Source organism: Salmo salar, chromosome ssa20, assembly GCF_905237065.1.
Source record: "Salmo salar chromosome ssa20, Ssal_v3.1, whole genome shotgun sequence".
Taxonomy (NCBI): Eukaryota; Metazoa; Chordata; class Actinopteri; order Salmoniformes; family Salmonidae; genus Salmo; species Salmo salar.
In genome coordinates, this window is record NC_059461.1 from 48,401,821 (window position 1) to 48,423,515 (window position 21,695).

Sequence of the window (21,695 nt, forward strand, 5' to 3'; positions counted from 1 at the left end):
GCTGAATGGGTGTAGACAAAGAATAGCAGTAGGTACCAAAACATTCTCCAGTAGGTACCAAAACATTCAAAGGCCATTTTCTCAAAAGTGAGGTTACAAGTTTATCAATTTTCAAAGCAGAATTACTTTCCAATTGTTCCTCAAATGTAGTGTATGATATACAATTTTGTAGTTCTGTGTCTGCTTTAATCCAATGTAAAAAACACAATTTCAAATTTTGCTACATAAAAACTAATCAAGGCGGTCGGTCACAATATGTTTGACTTTCAGTCTCACTTACAGTACTCAGCTAGCAAATGCAGCTAGCTAGTTTAGCCTACTCAAACACCTTGCTCAAACAGAAGGATGCTATGTTAGCTAGCTCTTCCAACTCAAGGTAAGCTTTTGGTTTGACAAATTTATTGCCCCCGGGGCCTGCCTGTGTAAGTGCTAAACTGCATACTGACTGTACACTATAATGTTACTGCATGATTGTAGCGGGTTTACTAACGTGTTAGTTCTATTAGCTATGTTAACAATGATGTTACTTTAGCAAATATGGTGACAACAATGTAGCCTGTGTATAGTGGTTATGATATTGTTTGGCTTGGAAAGGTTTTTTCGCCTGGTCACATATAGCTGATGTGTTGTACATTGAAGTCCACAAGCAAAGGAAAAAGGTGAGAAGAGGAGAGCGCATAGATGCGAGAAGGAATACAACGTGGCTGCTATGAAAGTGAACTGTGTTTACTCATGATCAGGGGTGTATTAATTCTGCCGATTCTTTTTTAAATACATTTCTTGAATGGAAGCAAACAAAACGAGGTTAAACATACCTGAATTTGTCCAATAGAAACTCTCGTTTGCAACTGATGGACTAATGGTAACACCCTATGGTAGTATTAGCCATGGATGAGGCATGCGACATCAATACAGACCAATGTCAAGCTTGGATTCGCCATGCCAAAAGGTTTTTCCCACGGTGCATGAAGAATGAGGACATTCACTGTGATGTGGATGATAATTTATGGCTAAATGCTCAAGACAGGCTTGATGCAAATGAATGTGTGCTAAACGTTATGTTTCATTTTCATTCATTTAATTTGTTTCATTTAATTTCTTACATTTGATTACAGATAGTACACCTATGTTGGTATAATATATATATTTTCTTTTTTGCAATAATGATTGTAGAGGATGTCTTCAGTGATCACACATTTGATTACACATGGGATAGATACTATATTACGGAAATGATAGATTTTCTGTCAATTTCGTTGGGTAATGTAAGTGTATTGCCTTATGTGAAAACGGTGTAATCTACTGTAATTTACACTACTGTAGCATATTACTTTCAGCACTTCTAAGGGCGATTTGAAACATGTATCTTGCATTGTTTGCTATTGGATTAGCTCGTAGTTAAAACGACTACATTGAAAAGATGTTGTGTTTTGGTGATTAAACCAATGTACTCATTACATTTCCAAAGTGATAAAAAAAATGAACAGTACTTAAAGCTGTGTGTGAGTGTGTGTTTGTGAGTGTGTGCAATTGTTAAACTTCAATAACATTGATAAGAGGGAGTACTTAAACATACTCGAAGGCCTACTTAAACGTTAGGAGCATTAATAGCTAGCTGTATGTTTCCGTGACTTTTGTTGTTTATGGTGAAAATACTATAAAAAAATTCTGATGGCGATAATGTTGTGTTTCCGTCCCTTACAATCAATGCTTGTAACTCAATGCGCTGGCTTTTAAATATATCTATTGTTCTATAGGGCCAAATATGAGCACATTCTAAAATTGAGATTAATCACGATTAACTAATGCCATTAACTCGATTAATTACTGTGATCGTTTGACAGCACCTAAACGTTCAATGTACACAAAATGTGAATGATAAGACATGTCATCAATGTGCAATAATGGAAGTGAAAATATGTTTGAAATGGCATTATTGAAAAAATTCCTCATTTGGTCAGTGACTTGGTTTACAACCTACTGTGTCTTTGGTATGGCACCATGTTAATACAATGAAATACAATACTAGCATAATGATGTAGTACATGTATAGATTATACATTATATACAGTAAACATATAGGCACTTCCTGAGTACCCATAGGAATGATGTTAACTTTCCCACCCTATCCCAAAACACACACACAAGCATGATGACTACTGTGATTTCTACTCTTTACCTGAGAGCCTAATTCTTACATTAGGCTATCTAGCACTCTCAAATTACCTCAATGACATGGGGAGGAAGTCTTTCAGAAAATTCTGACAATAATAATATATTATATTAATTCCCCAGGCTGGATCTTAATTTCCCAAAGTGGTTTACTCCCCTTCAGTCCTCTACATCTCACATCACATTCACATGAAGGAAAGAAGGCAAGGAGCCCACTCTTCAATACTGAGATACATCCTAGGGCAAAGGTCCTTCCCTCAAAGAAAGGTGTTCTCTATGATCAACACGTGAGGCTCCTCAGTTTCCCCTGCAGGGGGTGCCAGTGGCTCTGCAGACCCTTCCTCCAGAGGAGCACAGCACATCTTCCCAGCACAGCCCTTCCCACAGGCCAGGCTGCAGGCCAGGTGTGAGAGCAGTGGGGGAATCTCCCTATGGATGATGTTGGGGTTGGTGTTGTTGTTATCCAGGTTGCCGTTGGCTGTGGGAGTGGAGAGGAGGAACTCTGGTTGTACGGTGCAACAGCTCACACCTACACTCTGTAGCACCTTGGTGACCCCCGACAACAGATCACCACACCTGTGGGAATAGATGCATATTGAGGTAACTGTATTACGGACCTTCCAACACCATCTCCCCAACATCAACATTCATTGTTTTGTACTATAAAAACAGATAAAAACCTGTGTATCTGGAACCCAGCGTGGCAGTGGACGTGTACAGACGCCACCAGGCAGCTCTCTGTCAGCTGCCACACATGGAGGTCGTGCACTGCCTGCACCCCTGGCACACTGGCGATCCGCCGGCCCAGATCAGACACACACACCTGGGATGGGCTGGCCTGGAGCAGCAGCCAACCGTAACGGCACACCTGGGGCAGAGCGGTGGCCAGCAGCACCACCACAGCCACCATGGAGAAGCCAGGGTCCAGGTAGATGAAGGGGCCACAGGCCCCAGAGCCATGCAGGCAGTCTGGGTCCAGGAGTAGCAGGGTAAGCCCGTTGGTGAGGGCCAGGATGGAGCCCAGCAGTGCCTGGGTGAGGGTGATGAGGGATGGGAGAAAGGCGGGAATTTGGACCCTGAGCCTTGTGGGGCTTTCTGACTTTAGGGCTGAGGCTGTGGTGGGGTCTGTCTGATTATCTGAGGAGACAGGATAAAAAGGGGGTAAGGCAGGAAGAACTGGACAACACTGAAATAATTAGTCTGTCTGCCACCCATTAAATAGCTTAAAATTATTAGTATGAAAAATTAAAAAATGTCTCAGTTTCACTTATGTATACCCAGTACCCAGTAGTTCTGAAAGTAGTGTTCACGAGCCAAAAATGTGCAGATATGTGCGCCACGTCATTGCTCTCTCTGTTGTGCTGCTGTGCGTGTGCATCATGTGCATCTTGCTAGCTGTCACTCATATGGCAAAAGCTCATTGGTTGAACTCGAATTAGTGGGGGGCTGGCCCAGGTGGGGGAGAATGGTGCAGCACAGCTTCCAGAAAAAAATTGCTTTCAAACTAGGGATTTTGTGCCTAATTGAGGTAAAACAGTCATTCTGCTCATAGATTATGCATGTATGAACTACACATTGATACTTACAGCCCACTACTAAAAATAATATTTAGCCAAAGTTGTGGACCATGTCTCTAAAGTCAAAAGGTTTGACAGCAATGCCATAAAATTAAAGTCAGTTGGGAACAGGTCTTTGATGTCCCAATACCTTGGCAACGGATCTATTAACTGATATGTAAAACTAACAATTGACACACATTGTCTGACCGGTGCAGCCTCGAGGAAACATAATCAATAGAACATATTCTAGCACTGTCCATCGGTGGCTGGCTTTTGGAGTCAGGTCCAGGAATGACATGTCATAATATCAGGGTTCAGATGGACTAAAATATTGTTGGGGGATCTGAAAAATCACAATCAGTCAATGGGTAATACCATTGCAGTCTTGGGTAAAGTATTTATTTTATAGGGCAATATCGGTAGAAATGTTACAAATAGGGAGGTTCAGGACCATCGTAAGACGTCACAGTAAAATGGAGGGATGTATTGCAAAAGGAAATAGCAAAATGGTAATATACTTGGAAAGATGGGTTAATCTGTGGACATCAGTGCGTTGGAGTTCAAATCAGAATTAATGGTGGATTGGCCGCTGTGATTGAAAATCCAGCATTTGCAGAAAGAGGAAATTAGGGACATACAAGTATGTATAATCCTTTAACTACATGTACCGTACATGAGTGAAAATAGCTGTAAGTAGCAGTACAAGTATTGTTGCATGTTAGTTTACTCCAATCAGGGGAGGAGTGTAGGGTTAAATAAAACCATACTAAAGGGGATTAGAAATGATGCAAACAATTACATTGATAGAACCCAAAATCTATCTGCAATATTAAAGCTGATCTATACCCTAGTTCTCCTTTTGATTTGTTGTTAAAATTCCAGACTAGGACGGATAAGACCACAAAATGCAACATCCTCCCCAAGCATAGAAATGACTCATCTACCAAATACCGAAATGTACTGTGAAGACCAAAGACAGGAAGATAACATTTCTCACCTCTGTGTCCCACGCACTTAGACACCTCAGAGTTGGGGTAGTTTGGATAACAGCCACTGGCCTCTGGATGTGGGAAGTTGTTTGGTGTCTCTGAAGTTCTGCAGTCTGCAGGGAGTGTGTGTGAGTCTGCAGAGAGTGTGTGTGCTCCATGACAGTGGTCTGAAAGGGGCCCCCGAGGGGCCACGGTATGGAGTGGGGATGTCTGGGGTGGGTGCTGAGAGTCACTGTCAGGGTTCAGGACACTGGAGGTCCCAGGGTTACAGAGTACAAGTGTTCTATCTTGGAAGGCACCATCCAGAGATGTAGGGAGGTTACTGAGGTCATTCTCTCCCCCCACTCCAGTGCTGTATTTGGTCTGGACCTTGGCCTTGACTGTAGTGTGTTGGAGAGAGGGAATGAAAAACAAACAGATGCTCATTGCTTATATTCTAGTTAACCTACGAGAATAATGCAGAACTTGTACACAATTCCCTCCTACACTGACATTAATAATAAAAGCAAAGAATGCACTGTGCCTTTTCCATTCACACCAAGGACAGAGATCTCCTCCCCCTCCCAGGCAGCTCTAGTCTTGGTCCCTAGCCAGCTGCCCCAGCTGAGCCCCAGCACCAGGAGGTTGTAGAGCAAGCTAACAGCCCCCATCACCGTGGCCAAAAGAGGGCGCAGTATAGGGTGGGGCTGCAGGGTGTGGCTGAGGATATCCAGAGAGACAGAGACACACAGGGCAGCCAGCAGGAGAGCTGAGATCAGAGCCCCCAGGGGCTGGACCCTCGCTTCGCTGTAGGACAGGCCACACAGGGAGGCCTCAGGGGGGAGGCGTCGGGGAAAAGGGTTGGCTGGAACAGACAGGGTGGGATGGGGATAAGAGGTTAGCTGGTTGGACTCAGAGTGGTCAGGGGAGAAACAATGGGTGGTTGTAGGGGTGAGAGGTTTGGAGGGAAACTGGGAAGTGGTGGTGAGGACAGGGGTTGAGAGGGGAGGAGAGGGACAGGGAGTTGAGCTGGAGGGGATGGGGGAGACACAGGAGGTGGTTAGGGCATATGGGGGAGGTTTGACAGGTGACTGAGTGGGGATGGAGGTGATGGAGGTGATGGAGGTGGAGAGAGGGGAGCCAGGTGGCGGTTTTTGGGGGCTTCTGCCCAGGGTGGGTTGAGCAAGAGGAAGAGCCATGTGCATGAGGATGAAGAGGGTGTGGAAGACGTCCACCATGGTGATTAGGGAGTTACAGAGGCGGCTGACAACAATCTCACACAGCAGGAGCAGGAAGGTCAGGACCAGCATGCATCTGTGCAGGGAACTGCCGTGGGGGAGCCCCAACCTGCTTGCCATCTCACCTGTCAGAGGATACAGACACATGAAAAAAGTAACATTTCGTGCTCAATATTGATGGAGCAGCCCATCAGATGCAAGTTAATGTAATAATTGTATAGCTTTTTCTGTCAATGTTTACTGCTGCGAAGGTTATTTGATTACCCAAAGTACAACATACACTCTTAAAAAATGGGTTCCAAAAGGGTTCTTCGGCTGTCCCCATAGGAGATCCCTTTTGGCTTCCATGTAGAACCCTCTGTGAAAAGCGTTCCACCCGGAAGCAAAAAGGGTTCTCCATTTCTCCTATGGGGACAGCCGAATAACTCTTTTAGGTTCTAGATAGCACCCTTTTATCTAAGACTGTACTGATAGAAACAAAGTTACAAACCAGGCAAATCCTGTAACCTTTAGTTCTATCTAATCTGCCCAGTGCTATAAATTGACAAATTTGATTTGAAATGTTTCAAAGGAGCTTTAGCACGTCTCTTGTTCAGTGGAATGTGTTACCTTGCAATGGTCCAAACCAAACTCAATAATACTCTAGCCTAGCTTATCCTAAAAAGTCATATAGGAATTAGTTTCACAGCATGAATAACTTGCTTGGAGCACACACGCACGCACACACACACACACACACACACACACACACACACACACACACACACACACACACACACACACACACACACGTTTGTGTGTGTGTGCTCCAAGCAGGTTATTCATGCTGTGAAACTAATTCCTATATGACTTTTATATATATATATATATATGAATTTAGCATATGTGCTCTGACTGAAATACATAAATCAAAAAGTGAAAAACAATTACCGGTAGCCTAATGCAATGAGCAATGATGTGCTCTAAAATCAGAGCAATTAAAATTAGGCTAGTCTGATGACCAAAAAAATCCCTGACAAATGGTTTGCCACTATCACTTTTAAATAGTGTGAATGAATATTTATATTATTGTTTTAGAGTTTCTTTACCTTTGACGCGCGGTAGATCACAAGCGTCAAATAATCACCTGGTAAATGTCGGCAAGATAATACGTCCACATTTGCGCTTCTGCGCGCCGAATTAAGAAGTTTCCTCATGTGTTCTGCTCCGTTATTCTCTCTCCTCTCTCTTTTTCTCTCCCACGCCCACCAAACCCCCAGTTTATAATCGCTGTCATGTGAGGGGATTCGCTCTCATCATCCTTCATTATCCCCAGTCTGCTGTCCCGTTCCCTTGTGTGGGTTAAGAGGAAAGCCCACCCACCCATTTAACCCTTTACTGCCCACACATCAAAAAAAGGTAATGCTGAGTGAAAGTAATTTAAACCTGAGCAAAGATTATACTATACTGAACAAAAATATAAACGCAACATGCAACAATTTAAACAATTTTATTTAGCACCAGATCATATAAGGAAATCAGTCAATTAAAATTAATTAATTCGGCCCTAATCTATGGATTTCACATGACTGGGCAGGGGCCAGCCATGGGTAGGCCCACCCACTTGGGAGCCAGGCCCACCCAATCAGAATTAGTTTTTCCCCACAAAAGGGCTTTTTCACAGACAGAAATACTCCTCAGTTTCATCAGCTGTCCGGGTGGCTGGTCACAGACAATCCTGCAGGTGAACAAGTCGGTCGTGGAGGTCCTGAACTGGCGTGGTTACACGTGGTCTATGGTTGTGAGGATGGTTAAACGTACTGCCAAATTGTCTAAAACAATGTTGCAGGCGGCTTATGGTAGAGAAATTAACATTACATTCTCTGGCAACAGCTCTGGTGGACATTCCTACAGTCAGCATGCCAATTGCACCCTCCCTCAAAACTTGAGACATCTGTGGCATTGTGTTTTGTGACAAAACTGCACATTTTAGAGTGAACTTTTGTCTACAGCACAAGGTGCACCTGTGTAATGATCATGCTGTTTAATCAGCTTCTTGATATATCACACCTGTCAGATGGATGGATTATCTTGGCAAAGGAGAAATGCTCACTAACAGGGATGTAAAACAAATTTGTGCACAAAACTTGAGATAAGCTTTTTGTGCGCATGGAATATTCCTGGGATCTTATATTTCAGCTCATGAAACCAACACTTTACATGTTGCGTTTATATTTTTGTTCAGTATATATATAGTATCAATAAGAATAAAGCTGTGTCATAACATCAGGGGGAAAGTTCCTAATAATGTTATATTCATCATAAAAACTCATTGTCATACTTAACCATGCTTGAGCGACCACATCTTACTCTCCAAGACATGAGTGGAGTCTTGTGGCAACCCAAGTGGCATCCCTCTGCTAGAGCTCTAAGTCTTGATGGTTGTGATGAGACAGAGAATAAACGATAGACACTGAAAAACATTTTTTTTAACCCTTTATTTAACTAGGCAAGTCAGTTAAGAACAAATTCTTATTTACATTGACGGCCTACACCGGCCAAACCCGGACGACGCTGCGCCAATTGTGTGCCGCCCTATGGGACTCCCAATCATGGCCGGTTGTGATACAGCCTGGAATTGAACCAGGGTGTTTGCAGTGATGCCTCTAGCACTGAGATGCAGTGCCTTAGACCACTGCGCCACTCGGGAGCCCGAGTCCAACTCAAGATTTATTGACAACCGGTCAGCAAGAGAAGCATATGAATAGCATACAATCTTCAAAATACATGTTAGATTACATTTTACATTCAGCAAGCTAGGGACCTTCCTTGGTCTCAGCCTATGAACGTCATACAGGACTGTCCAGGTTTGTCTTGTGATGGTTATGCTGACATGCCATCATCCCATGATACACAAATAGGAGGCTTAGTCGTGCCCTGGACATATTATGCTATTACAAACAAAGGAGAAGCCTTAGATTGAGAAGATCAACTCACCATCCCATGAGCGCCCCATACTGGATACAACTAACCCACATGAGCACCACATACTGAAACACACAAACCTATCCCTCTGTAACAGTGGGAATTCCAACCCAACCTGGGTGCGAACTCACAACCCTTTTCTTCCCCTCCATCCATGCCAGTGTAGATGCAGCGGTGCCAGAGTCCCATCTCAGACAGCTCCTCCCTGCAGTCCAGTGGACAGTGAGCCAACAGGCTAGATGAGGGTTGACACCACAGAAAAGTCCCTTTCCCCCTTATACCAACACGCCTGCACATTCCTCAGGCCCTGCTAAGCCCAGGGAAAGGCCTGGCGAGGCAACATTTGATCACTTGCCACTGTCCTTAGAAAAGAAACTCCTCATAAAGGTTGAATAGTTGGATCCTACAGATTTTATGATCCTTTAATAAAAGAGAATAAGGTATGCGTGGCGTCAGCCAGAATAGCAGGTAATTAGATATGACTCAAGTAAAAGTGAGTCACGCAGTAAAATACTATATGACTAAGTCTAAAAGTATTTGGTTTTAAATATACTTAAATATCAAAAGTAAACATAATTGCTAAAATATACTAAAGTATCAAAATATAAGTGTAAATCATTTGAAATTCCTTATATTAAGCAAACCAGGCACCATTTTCTTGTTTTTAATTTATTTAAGCATAGCCAGGGGCACACCAACATAATTTACAAACAAACCATGCAGTATGTATTATTTTCTTTAGGAATGTAGTGAAGTAAAAGTTGTCAAAAATATAAAGTATAGATACCCCCCCAAAACTACTTAAGTAGTACTTTGAAGTATTTTTTACTTAAGTACTTTACGCCACTGGTTGCCAAAGGGAGAAATTAGCCAGAATGGACACACGAGACTGAATGAGTTTGGTCTGTCCACTGACACTCAAATAGTTTAATAGCCAACACTGCTGACCCTTAACTTTCCAAGACGACCACATTAGTTTATCAACTAGACACCAGATTGTTGACTTGTTAATGTTTATGGCACATCTTCTCTGTCCGACCTCTGGTTTCACTTAGCATGCTGGGACAGAAAACTACAGCACTGTCAACCACAACAATTGTACTAAACACAGCTGAGAAACACGGTCGAAACTGTGCAGGTGGTCAATTGGGTTTCTGTCTTACAAATGCTACACAATTCATCACCAACACAACAACTGGGGCATATACAGAACATATAATGAATACATTGAAATATGTATAGCGCTTTTCATTACAGAAAGTCTAATCAGGGAAAATAAATATAGATGCAATATACAATAAAAACAACAGTGGGCCAGCAATCTAGGCTATGAAAATGACAGTCTTTAGAAGTAGGTTTTAAGGCCCATTTTTTAAGTTGTCATGGATGGAGTGGCTCTCGGATGGTCAGGGAGAGCATTCCATAGGCGAGGGGCAAGGGAGCATGAAGGCTCGGTCCCCCATAGTTTGGAGACGTGTATATGAACCTGGGTCAGGCAAAGCAACAAACATGAAACCAAGAGACATGAGAAATTAGGAAACCCTTTATTTCAACCAAGATTATACACAAAATCCATAAATGCAGTAAAACTTTAACCCAAATAAACAAAAACAAGACATTGTACCTTCATAGATAGTTTAGAAGAACACATTATGAGATGTAGGTGAATCTACAAAACACCACAGGTCACAATATTGCACAATATCATTGCTTATATGATTCACCTCATAAGTCTGCCTGTACTCTAAAGACAACACTAATGTATTTCAAGTGAGGTGTACTGGGAGCAGAAACCCACTGCACTACTTCTAGGTTTACTAAAATTAAAGGTGAACGAGGAAGCTGGGAAAAGCAGACTTAGAACTGAAGGTCACTTTTAATTAGTTTTCAGTGTTGCTTTCCTTGTGGATTTAAGCCTTTTCATGGGTGGCAGTTTGGGCTGGGGAAAAGTAGAACAAAAGAAATACTTGCATAGATACAGTAGGAAAGGGAATAAACATGAAGGAAAAAGAGCTATTACATGTTAATGTTAGCATGGGTGTTGAGTTAAGTTTATTCCAGAAGGTCCTGCCCTTAGTCTCTCTATCCAATCAGATCACACGTGTCTACTGTACAGAAAGAGAATGGCCCTTAAAATGTATTTTTACTCTCTGTAATTCAGGGAGCTTTGGAGATGCTGAGTTTCGCTTATGAAGTTTATGTTTAAGGCTTTCTCTAGCCCCCTCTCTCCTTTCCTCTCTCTTTCTCATGATCTTTCTTCATATAAGCAGCTGGGGGGGTGGGAGCGTGGAGTTGGATTAGTATTGGCTGGAATTCCTTCAGAACAGAATTAGTAATAAAAAGAGAACAGAATACCCCCCCCCCCCCCCACACACACACACAATCCCCTCGCCCCATGAGCCTGTCTCCGAGGGGGGCGGTGAATCGCCTCACCCCTCAACGTCCCATCTTAAAGTTTGGTCACATTTTTGGAAAGTTCAGATTGAGCCATGCCATCCCCTGAAATCTGATGCAAAGACGGACCTTTTGAGTCTTGACATAGTAGAGAATAACATCCATACCAGAATAGTACTGAATGCTTGGCCAAGATGCCACTTCATACTTCAAGTATGCCATGTCGTAGTAGTACGCAATCGTTGATCCGAGTGGTCTCAATGTTTTTTTTTTTTTTTAGAACCATCTCTATATCAGTACACATGTCCTATTGGCAAAACAAAAACTAGAGACAAAATGTGATAGAAATCCATAGAAATGAGAAAAACAATGGCAAGCATCCAAAACAGATCCTGTTCTCTCAATACCTCTCTTGAAAGAGGGGTCACTAGTCTGGCCAAGCTATCGGTCAGCTCTTGTACTGGGCCTTGGACCTGGTATGCGAATCCGATTTCCACTATTGTTATTGTAGTTCCACATTGTGTCCGTGGTTCTGTGTGAAGTGGATTACTACTTTTGTCTTTTAGATCTCTGACAGGTAACATATAACCCTCTTACATTAAGCCTCTTAATTCCTTCAACACAAAGCAGTATCACCTTGCCTAATACAACTCAGACCAGGTCACATCCCATCAGAACGAAAGACGACAGGACAACACCCATAGAGATACACAGTATTCTTATTCCATATCTCTGATGCACCAGAGATCATCATACCAACCTGATACCAACAAAAGGTGATAGTCATTTTGCATAGGCAGTCTCTCACTCCATCCATCCATCCCTGCCTTCCTTCCTTCTCTCTCTAGTCTGGTTCTAATGTCTCAAAGCTCCAGAATTTGTTAAAATGTGGGTTAGAACACTCTTGGAGCAGGCTTATGAAACACTAACAAAGGCCTCCTACAAAGACCTTTTTTAACTTGAGTCTCTAAAACTGATGTGCTGTGACATTGTCAGTTAAAGCCATACCATTTCCTTCCTCGTATAAAAAGCCATTTTAGGTCCATGTCACCTTGACCAATAAATTCCTCTTCTCTACATCTGAATAAATGGAATATGGCCATTGGCTAATTCGCTTAAACATACAAAAAAAACAGAGAAACATTATGGAAACACTAGCAGCATTTCATTTGCTTGTTGATGGGATGGTACTAACCAGCGGAATAGCAGTGCAAAATAGACTTTCAGACCTACAGTACTTGGTCCTAAATATGGTGGTCTGTCAAATGAAATATTTTCCGAAAATTCCAAATAATTTCCATGCAGAACATCCAATAAATCAATGCAGTTCCCAAAGAGAGTATTTTCAGTGAAACACTTCGTCACTTCATTAGTCAGTACATGCATTTATTTGAGAGAGGAACAAAAATGTTTTGCCATACATATCTGTGATTACCAGCACATTTCGATTAATTTAACAAATAATTTAAAATGACTAAAAATTAAAGCATTACAAACAGCGGGGGCAGCACAGGCATGATTACCTGGGCTGAAAAACAATCTGGTTGACCAGGGGAGACAGAACAGTGGGATTGAAACAAGGGGCTCTATTCAACCAAAACCTATATACAGAGGACCCCGCAGCTGAGACAAACCTGTATTCTTCTTGCGCTGTAAGAAAGCACCTTTTTGCCTTACCCTGGAACCTTCTAGATACCGGTTGAATAGGGCCCTTGGTACCTGGCCCATAGGTTCACAGTGTTGGGCATTCAGGCTCGCATATGTCCCAAGATGGTATAAGACAGAGGGACCCTTGTGTTCACTCAAACTTTCACCCACCTGTTTATATCAATGTCCTCCTCCTGGCCTAAAAGGAAAACACCAATATCCCCAGCGCTCCCAGGTGGCCTTAGCACAGTGGTGTTTAAGATGTAAAGTTTCAACACAGGAAGTCTCTCAGTCAGTGTTTTATCCGAGTGATGTGAACCATCACTCACATAGCTCCTCCTTAGCGAAACGTTTATTTTCATAATTGCACTCTCCCCCCCTCCCTATTGCCATATCCGTTGATCCCGCCACCCAGCATACTCTCATCTACCCCCCCCCCCCCAAAATTAAAATAAACGTAATAATTGCTCTAATTTGAATCCGAAATATACACCAAAACGGGGAAATCTTTAGAAGCAAACCCCATGGAAAATAACTAATAAAACGAGGAAGAGAAGGGGAGAAAAATAAATCACACGAAGAAAAGGCTCATTACAACTATTAAAATAAATATAAAACGACTGATTTCTCCAAGCAGCGAAACAAAAGAGATGAAATTAAACCTAGTTGAGTGGAAGGCAACATTTATCCTGTGTTGAGTTGGGACAGGAGATGGCACAGTGTTGTACCAGCAAAAGACAAAGAGTGAGGGAGGACTTGAAAGAGAGAGACAGTCAGACCTGCTTTTTATTTATACTCCTATTGAGTGTCACACTACATTTAAATCACTCTGGTCGGACAAAAAAAAAAAAATCCGTCTGGAAAAGAACGTCTAATAACTGTCCAGTCGAGAAAAAGAGAAGAGAAAAAAAAATTGTAGACTTTCTCCGTAATGAACGGCATCACTCCGTCAAGGCAGACATTTTGTTATCCAACATTTACAGAGGTTTCCAGAAAGCTTTAGATTGGAGTAACTCCGCTATCTGATTCTTAAAGGAAACCCAACATAATTTGTGACTGAGACCGTGTGCTTTTGGCAGATGACAGATGGTTTGGGTGTTCCAGAGCGTTGCTGGAAAGACACTGCAGGGGACGATTCCTGAGGGGGCCAAAGCGAACGGAGAGGAAGGAACAGAAAAGAAAGCGGTCACTTTGGCTGAGATCCCTTACGACGTGGGGGGGGAGAGACAGATAAAACGGTAACACACACATTCCTTGGTTATAAAACCCTCCATTTCCCAACTGTCATTGTCAGAGAATGACACACAAAGCCAGTGGGTCCTCTTGTCTGGGTCCCACACTGTCACACACAGCTGTGCACACTCTCTTTCGTCCAGCAGAGGGCAATAGTATGGTTTTGTGTCAGTGTGCAAACCCACGACACTATGAAGAACACACGTCGGGGTGGAGCAGGGGGGTGAGCAGAGTGTGTCCTGTGTCTTTGGTTAGCGCAGTGATAAACCCCCTCCGTCCCTCTCTACCTCTTTCTCACCCCCCCCCCCCCAGCATGAGCATGGTTTCCTGACTGACGGAATGTAGTGACAGCCAAAAGGTTAGTGTGATTTTCTTAGTGTCCATTCTTGTTTTTTTTTAGAAACTTTCTTTACAATACAGTGTGCGCGCGTTTCAGTTGAAGTGAATTCCTTATATGCTGTGACGAAGCTCAATGATTATTGTTTTGTGTCTTTTTTTGTTTTACTTAGATGACAACTGGTCCTCTGTTTTCATAGAGAGGGGGTGGTGAGGAGTCTGTGGTAACAACAACCAAATTGGAGGAGCAACAAGCCGAGTTACCGAGACAGAGACGATACGAGTCCTGTGTTCCTCTCTCCTACAGAACCACTGCAGAACAAACAGATAGGACCGACATTAGAGCACACATTGTATTATTTGATACAGATCGGCCAATCTATTTTTGGGGTGTGTTACCACAAATGTGTCTAGCGTGTGTGGACTGTACATTGTAAAGAGATCCAGGAGATTAGTAAGTGTAGGTGTACCATGACAGAGCTATGGTGCGTCTCTCCCAGTCTCCAGGCTGGCCTCCAGCAACAGCTCCTCCAGGTCCTGACCACAGCTCAGCTCTGCTGTCACACTCACTGCAAAATACACACACTTTCTGTCAGACTGTGTGTGTGTCTGCGAGTGTATCATGTGTATACCGTATGCATGTGTCGGTCACACCCGTTGTCCCACTACAGATAGGGTGTTCTCTCAGAGCCTGAGACTCACCGTGCTCCATCACACAGCTGCCAGGCCCAGGCTTGGGGCTCTCGGGGTCCAGCAGGTGAAGGGCGAACTCTGGCTTCAGGCCGTTGGGAAGGGCTGAGCCCACCACCTCCTCCACGCTCTCCCCCTCGTCCGTGGAGCTCTCGTCTGGGGACTCCTCTGCCTTGGGAGGGGAGCTACGGCCCTCCACCTCCTGGGAAGTGTCTGTCTTGGCTGGAACAGGTGAGGGCTCAGCAGGAAGAGTGGTCTGTGATTGCCCCTCTGGTTGAAGCTGCTGCTTCTGTAGTTCCTCTTGAACAGGATGTTGTTGTTGCTGCTGTTCCACCTGCACAGGAAGTGCCTGTTGTGCTAGTTGCTGCTGTTCCTCCGACAGATACAGTTCCTGTTCCACTTCTGCTACACTCTCCGTGGCTCCCTGCTCTGACGGACTCCCTGGCGCCACCTGGCGCTGTGCCCGTGGAAGTGTCTCTGTCGGTTCCTGTTGTGGGGGCAGAAGCTCAGAGTCTGGCTGCACTGTCTCAGGCTGTGACTGGAGCAGTGTTGTTAGAAGCAGACTCCCCAGGGACTTCGTGTTAGTCTGTGTAGCTAGCTGAGGTGCTAACGGTTGCGGCGCTAACGGTTGCTGAACTGTGTCACGAGCCTGTTCCGGACTCTGGTCCTGCTGTGGAAGCCTTTCTGACTGCATCTCATTTTCCTCCTCTGTGTTGGTTTGAGACTCTGCCTGTTCACAAAGTGTCTCTTCTACTGGTTCCTGACTCTCCTCCTCCTCCTCCTCTCCTTCCAGTACAGCTTCAGTGAACTGCTGCTCAACAGTAAACTGTTCTAGCTGGGGCTCTGTAGTTGTCTCTACCATCTGCTCTGTCTGTTGGGGTGATGCAAGTGTTGCTGCTGCTACTTCTGTCGGAAGGGAGGGTGAGTGTGATGGCTGGGCTGCTGTTAATGGGCTTTGCTCCGCCAGTACAGGTTGCGAACTGTCTAGAACGCCTTCCACTTCCTCCTCTGTGGGCTGGGTTAGGAGGTTGGATGGTAGTTCTAGCGTCTCCGACGGGTCATTAGGAGTCTCTACTACGGTCTCCTCTGAAGGGGGTTGCTCTGGCGCAACAGGACTCTGCTCCGTCTGTTTAGGATCGACCGTCTGCGGTTCGTCTGAACTCTGGACCAGCTCCTGTGTCAGTGGTGTGGGCGTGGCCTGGGGTTGTGTTCTCACCTCCTCCTGTGGGGGTTGTGAAGGAGGCTGTGAAGGAGGCTGTGGTTGCTGTGTGGTTTCCTTCACTAGTGACACCATCGGTTCTGTGGAGACCTGGGGCTTGGTCAGGCCAATCTTCCCCAGGACCTGGAACTGCTGTTGGTCAGGGGGGCTCTCTACTCTGGTCACCATGAAGATCTTGTGGCCCCTCCCGGGGCTCGACACAGAGATACAGCGGCCCGGCGAGGGGGGCGTACCGGGGGCCCCCGTGGACTCTGTGACGGTGATCCCTGAAATGACAGACCCCGTAGCTGGTGAGGCAGAGGGGGCGGGGGGCATCTGTGAGGCACTGAGGGGGTGCTGAGTTGTCGCTGCCCGAAGTGAAGGACCAGTGTGTTTGGGGACTGGGGAGACGGAGGGAGCTTTAGAGAGAACCACCTCTTCTTCCTCTTCGTCGTCCGTGTCCGAGTCGGACTCCAAAAGCAAAGGCAACACCACTCCCTCAGAGCTCGCTGCCAATTGGCTTTCGGTCAGGCGCTCAGTGTCTTTCACTCCTTCCTCTCCTCCCTCACACTCACTGTCTTTCCCATCATTATCAACATGCTCGCCGGAATCAGCTCCGTCCTCCTCTATGGTCCTGTCCTCGGTGGCGATCTCGGCCATGGAGGCCGAATGCATCTGCTGCTCGGTCTCCTCCTTCTCCTTGGCTAGGATGAAGTTCCGCTTGCAGCCGTTCTGGATCTCAGCCAGCAGGGAACGCTGCGTATCGATGAAGCTCTTCACCTGGGAGGCAGAAGGAAATCACAGAGGGATGAGAACTAGGTGAGATCGGGGCTGTCTACATTGATGTTCCCGGTCTCCTCCAACCCTACTCCCCCCATCCCTACAAATTCATTTAAAAAATGTTTTTCCTTGGACAACACAATTCATCTTGACAATGTATTACAAAGGACAACTTGCATACAGTCCCCACTCCTCTCTGTACTTCTCATCTCCTCCCTTTCCCCATTTCCCCCCTCTCTCTCACAGTCTCTTTCTTGGGCTCTCGGTCCAGGTCCAGGCGTAGGAGGGAGTTGTTGACTTTGAGAGCCAGGGAGAGGGCCATGAGGCCCCCCGTCTTGATCTCGTTCTCCCTCAGGTCCAGACGCAGCAGCCGGGGGCTCTCGGCGATGAACTCAGCCACCGCCACGGCACCTGACGTACAGTACAGGGGGAGAGGAGGAGATACAGGGCTCAGCTCAATGCCTTTTCACACACTAACAGCGCCATTTACATCGTCAATGAGGGTTTTATTTTAAACCGAAATTATTTTAATAGCTGTAAATACCTAAATAAGAACACAGACACACAGACACACAGACACACAGACACACACACACACACACACACACCCTCGCAAGACAGCTTGGTGGACGCCAGGCCTAGCCGGAGCACCGAGCGGTTGGCGATCAGACCGTCCTTCAGCTTGTGGACCCCCTCGTTCCCCACAGAGTTATGGCCCAGATTTAGGGTCTCCAAACTCTGGGTACAGGGCTAGAGAGAGAGAGGGAGAGAGAGAGGAACAGGTTTTACACATAGCATGGGATAGGGGGCAGCAAATATACTTTGACGTATGATGCAAAGTACAACACACTACAAACAGATGGCTGTTTCCATCACTTTGAAAATGTATATGTATATACAGCGCATTCGGAAAGTATTCAAAACCCTTCCCTTTTCCACATCTTGTTACGTTACAGCCAATTTTCTAACATGTATTAAATAAAAACAATCTACACACAATACCCCATAATGATAAAGCACATTTTTTGCAAATGTATAAAAAAAAAAAGAGAACAGAAATACCTTAACATAAGTATTCAGACCCTTTGCTATGAGACTCGAAATTGAGCTCAGGTGCATCCTGTTTCCATTGACCATCCTTGAGATGTTTCTACAACTTGGAGTCCACCTCTGGTAAATTCAATTGATTGGACATGATTTGGAAAGGCACACACCTGTCTATATGAAGGTCTCTCAGTTGACGGTGCATTTCAGAGCAAAAACCAAGTCATGAGGTTGAAGGAATTGTCCGTAGAGCTCCGAGACAGGATTGTGTTGAGGCACAGATCTGGGGAAGGGTACCACAAAAAAATTCTGCAGCATTGAAGATCCAAGAACACAGTGGCCTCCATCTTTCTTAAATGGAAGAAGTTTGGAACCACCAAGACCCTTCCTAGAGCTGGCCGCCCATCCAAACTGAGCAATCGCGGGAGAAGGGCCTTGGTCAGGGAGGTGACCAAGAACCCAATGGTCACTCTGACATGGCTCCAGAGTTCCTCTGTGGAGATGGTTGTCCTTCTGGAAGATTCTCCCATCTCTGCAGCACTCCACCAATCAGGCCTTTATGGTAGAGAGGCCAGACGGAAGCCACTCCTCAGTAAAAGGCACATGACAGCCCGCTTGGAGTTTGCCAAAAGGCACCTAAAGGACTCTCAGACCATGAGAAACAAGATTCTCTGGTCTGATGAAATCAAGAGCAAACTCTTTTGCCTGAATGCCAAGCGTCACGTCTGGAGGAAACCTGGCAACATCCCCACGGCGAAGCATGGTGGTGACAGCATCATGCTATGGGAATGTTTTTCAGCGGCAGGCACTGGGAGACTAGTTAGGATCGAGGGAAAGATGAACGGAGCAAAGTACTGAGAGATCCTTGATGAAAACCTGCTCCAAACCGCTCAGGACATCAGACTGGGGCGAAGGTTCACCTTCAAACAGGACAACGACCCTAAGCACACAGCCAAGACAACACAGGAGTGACTTCGGGACAAGTCTCTGAATGTCCTTGAGTGGCCCAGTCACAGCCAGAACTTAACCCGATCAAACATCTCGGGAGACACCTGAAAATAGCTGTGCAGCAACGCTCCCCATCCAACCTGACAGAGCTTGAAGGTCTGCAGAGAAGAATGGGAGAAACTCCCCAAATACAGGTGTGCCAAGCTTGTAGCGTCATGCCCAAGACTCGATGCTGTAATCGCTTCCAAAGGTGCTTTAACAAAGTACTGAGTAAAGGGTCTGAATACTTACGTAAATGTAATATTTCAGTTTAATATTTTTCATGAATTAGCAAATATTTAAAAAAAATCTGTTTTTGCTTTGTCATTATGGGGTATTGTGTGTAGATTGATGAGGGAAAAAAACAATTGCTTCACGGTTGGAACGTTCAACTACTCTCTGCGCCTCACAAAGACATGGCGATTGGAACAAAAATTCTCAAATTTGGATTCATCAGACCAAAAGGACAGATTTCCACAGGTCTAACGTCCATTGCTCGTGTTTCTTGGCCCAAGCAAGTCTCTTCTTCTTATTGGTGTCCTTTAGTAGTGGTTTCTTTGCAGCAATTCGACCATGAAGGCCTGATTCACAGTCTCCTCTGAACAGTTGATGTTGAGATGTGTCTGTTACTTACTTAATTTCTGAGGCCTGTAACTCTAATGAACTTATCCTCTGCAGTAGAAGTAACTCTGGGTCTTCCTTTCCTGTGGCGGTCCTCATGAGAGCGCTTGATGGTTTTTGCAACTGCACTTGAAGTTCTTGACTTTTTCCGGATTGACTGACCTTCATGTCTTAAACTAATGATGGACTGTCATTTCTCTTTGCTTATTTGAGCTTTTCTTGGCATAATATGGACTTGGTCTTTTAACAAATAGGGATATCTTCTGTATACCACCCCTACCTTGTCACAACACAACTGATGGCTCAAACACATTAAGGAGGAAAGAAATTCCACTAATTCACTTTTAACTTCTCTAGGGTAGGGGGCAGTATTTTGACATCCGGATGAAAGGCATGCCCATAGTAAACTGCCTGCTACTCAGGCTCAGAAGGTAGGATATGCATATAATTAGTAGATTTGGATAGAAAACTCTCTGAAGTTTCTAAAACTGTTTGAATGATGTCTGTGAGTATAACATAACTCATATGGCAGGCAAAAACCTGAGTAAAATCCAACCAGGAAGCGTGGAAATCTGATGTTTTTTAGTTTTTCAAGTGATAGCCTATACAGTATACAGTGACTTAGGGTTCATTTTGCACTTCCTAAGGCTTCCACTAGATGTCAACAGTCTTTAGAACATTGTTTCATGCTTCCACTGTGAATAGGGAGAGAACAAGAGCTCCCGGAAGTACATGAGTGAGAAAATGACATGAGCTCGGTGGCGCGCGCTCACTTGAGAGTTAGCTGTGTTCCTTTTCTTTTTTGAAGACATTGGAATCGTCCGGTTGGAATATTACTAAAGATTTATGTTAAAAACATCCTAAAGATTGATGCTATACATCGTTTCATATATTTCTACGAACGTAAATAGAACTTTGACTTTTGTCGTGACATTTTGCGCGTGCTTCCTGCATTTGGAGTAGTGGACTGAACGCGCAAACAAAAATGAGGTATTTGGACATAAATGATGGACTTTATCTAACAAAACAACGGTCCATTTATTGTGGACCTGGGATTCCTGGGAGTGCATTCTGATGAAGATCATCAAAGGTAAGTGAATATTTCTAATATTATTTCTGAGTTTTGTTGACTCCACAAAATGGCGGGTTTGGTTTCGTCTCTGAGCGATGTACTCAGATTATTGCAAAGTGTGCTTTCGCTGTAAAGTTTTTTTGAAATCTGACACAGCGGTTGCATTAAGGAGAAGTGTATCAATAATTCTTTGAATAACAGTTTAATATTTTATCAACGTTTATATTGAATATTTCTGTAAATTGATGTGCTCATTCACCGGAGGTTTTGGGAGGCAAAACATTTCTGAACATTACACGCCAATGTAAAATGTGTTTTTTCGATATAAATATGAACTTTATCGAGCAAAACATACATGTATTGTGTAACATGAAGTCCTATGAGTGCCATCTGATGAAGATCATCAAAGGTTAGTGATTCATTTTAGCTGTATTTCTGTTTTTTGTGACGCCTCTCCTTGCTTGGAAAATGGCTGTGTGGTTTTTCTTGTATAGGTGCTGTCCTAACATAATCTAATGCTATGCTTTCGCCGTAAACCCTTTTTGAAATCGGACAATGTGGTTGGATTAACGAGAAGTGTATCTTTAAAATGGGATATAATAGTTGTATGTTTGAGAAATTTGAATTATGAGATTTTTGTTGTTTTGAATTTGGCGCCCTGCTATTTCACTGGCTGTTGGCAGTGTGTCCCGCAGGTGGGATGCTAGCGTCCCACCTACCCCAGAGAGGTTAACAAGGCACACCTGTTAATTGAAACGCATTCCAGGTGACTACCTCATGAAGCTGGTTGAG

General features: G+C 44.4%; 2 protein-coding genes across 2 annotated transcripts in view; both read right to left on the reverse strand.

The window, feature by feature from the left end:
- Positions 1 to 249: 249 nt before the first annotated feature.
- LOC123729177 (probable zinc transporter protein DDB_G0282067) lies at positions 250 to 7,253 on the reverse strand. Its single transcript, XM_045703379.1, has 5 exons — positions 7,026 to 7,253; positions 5,244 to 6,062; positions 4,729 to 5,148; positions 2,853 to 3,309; positions 250 to 2,748 (listed from the first exon to the last, which is right to left on the reverse strand). Exons 2-5 carry the CDS (start codon positions 6,055 to 6,057, stop codon positions 2,430 to 2,432), a joined length of 2,010 nt encoding a protein of 669 aa, XP_045559335.1. The 5' UTR covers positions 6,058 to 6,062; positions 7,026 to 7,253; the 3' UTR covers positions 250 to 2,429.
- Positions 7,254 to 10,429: 3,176 nt separating this feature from the next.
- ppp1r37 (protein phosphatase 1, regulatory subunit 37) overlaps positions 10,430 to 21,695 on the reverse strand; it is a 49,383-nt gene continuing 38,117 nt past the window's right edge. Inside the window, exons 9-13 of the mRNA XM_045703525.1 lie at positions 17,788 to 17,929; positions 17,424 to 17,590; positions 15,214 to 17,179; positions 14,982 to 15,080; positions 10,430 to 14,823 (exon numbers count right to left, since the gene is read on the reverse strand). Coding sequence (XP_045559481.1) covers positions 14,992 to 15,080; positions 15,214 to 17,179; positions 17,424 to 17,590; positions 17,788 to 17,929 — 2,364 coding nt within the window. The 3' untranslated portion in view covers positions 10,430 to 14,823; positions 14,982 to 14,991. The remainder of the gene's footprint in view (positions 14,824 to 14,981; positions 15,081 to 15,213; positions 17,180 to 17,423; positions 17,591 to 17,787; positions 17,930 to 21,695) is intronic.

Coding starts and splice junctions, on each gene's coding strand:
- LOC123729177 (XM_045703379.1), bottom strand. CDS start 6,057: ATGGCAAGCAGGTTGGGGCTCCCCCACGGCAGTTCCCTGCACAGATGC. Junction 5,149..5,243: donor CCTTGGTGTGAATGGAAAAG/GCACAGTGCATT, acceptor CTAGAATATAAG/CAATGAGCATCTGTTTGTTT. Junction 2,749..2,852: donor GCTGGGTTCCAGATACACAG/GTTTTTATCTGT, acceptor CTATTCCCACAG/GTGTGGTGATCTGTTGTCGG.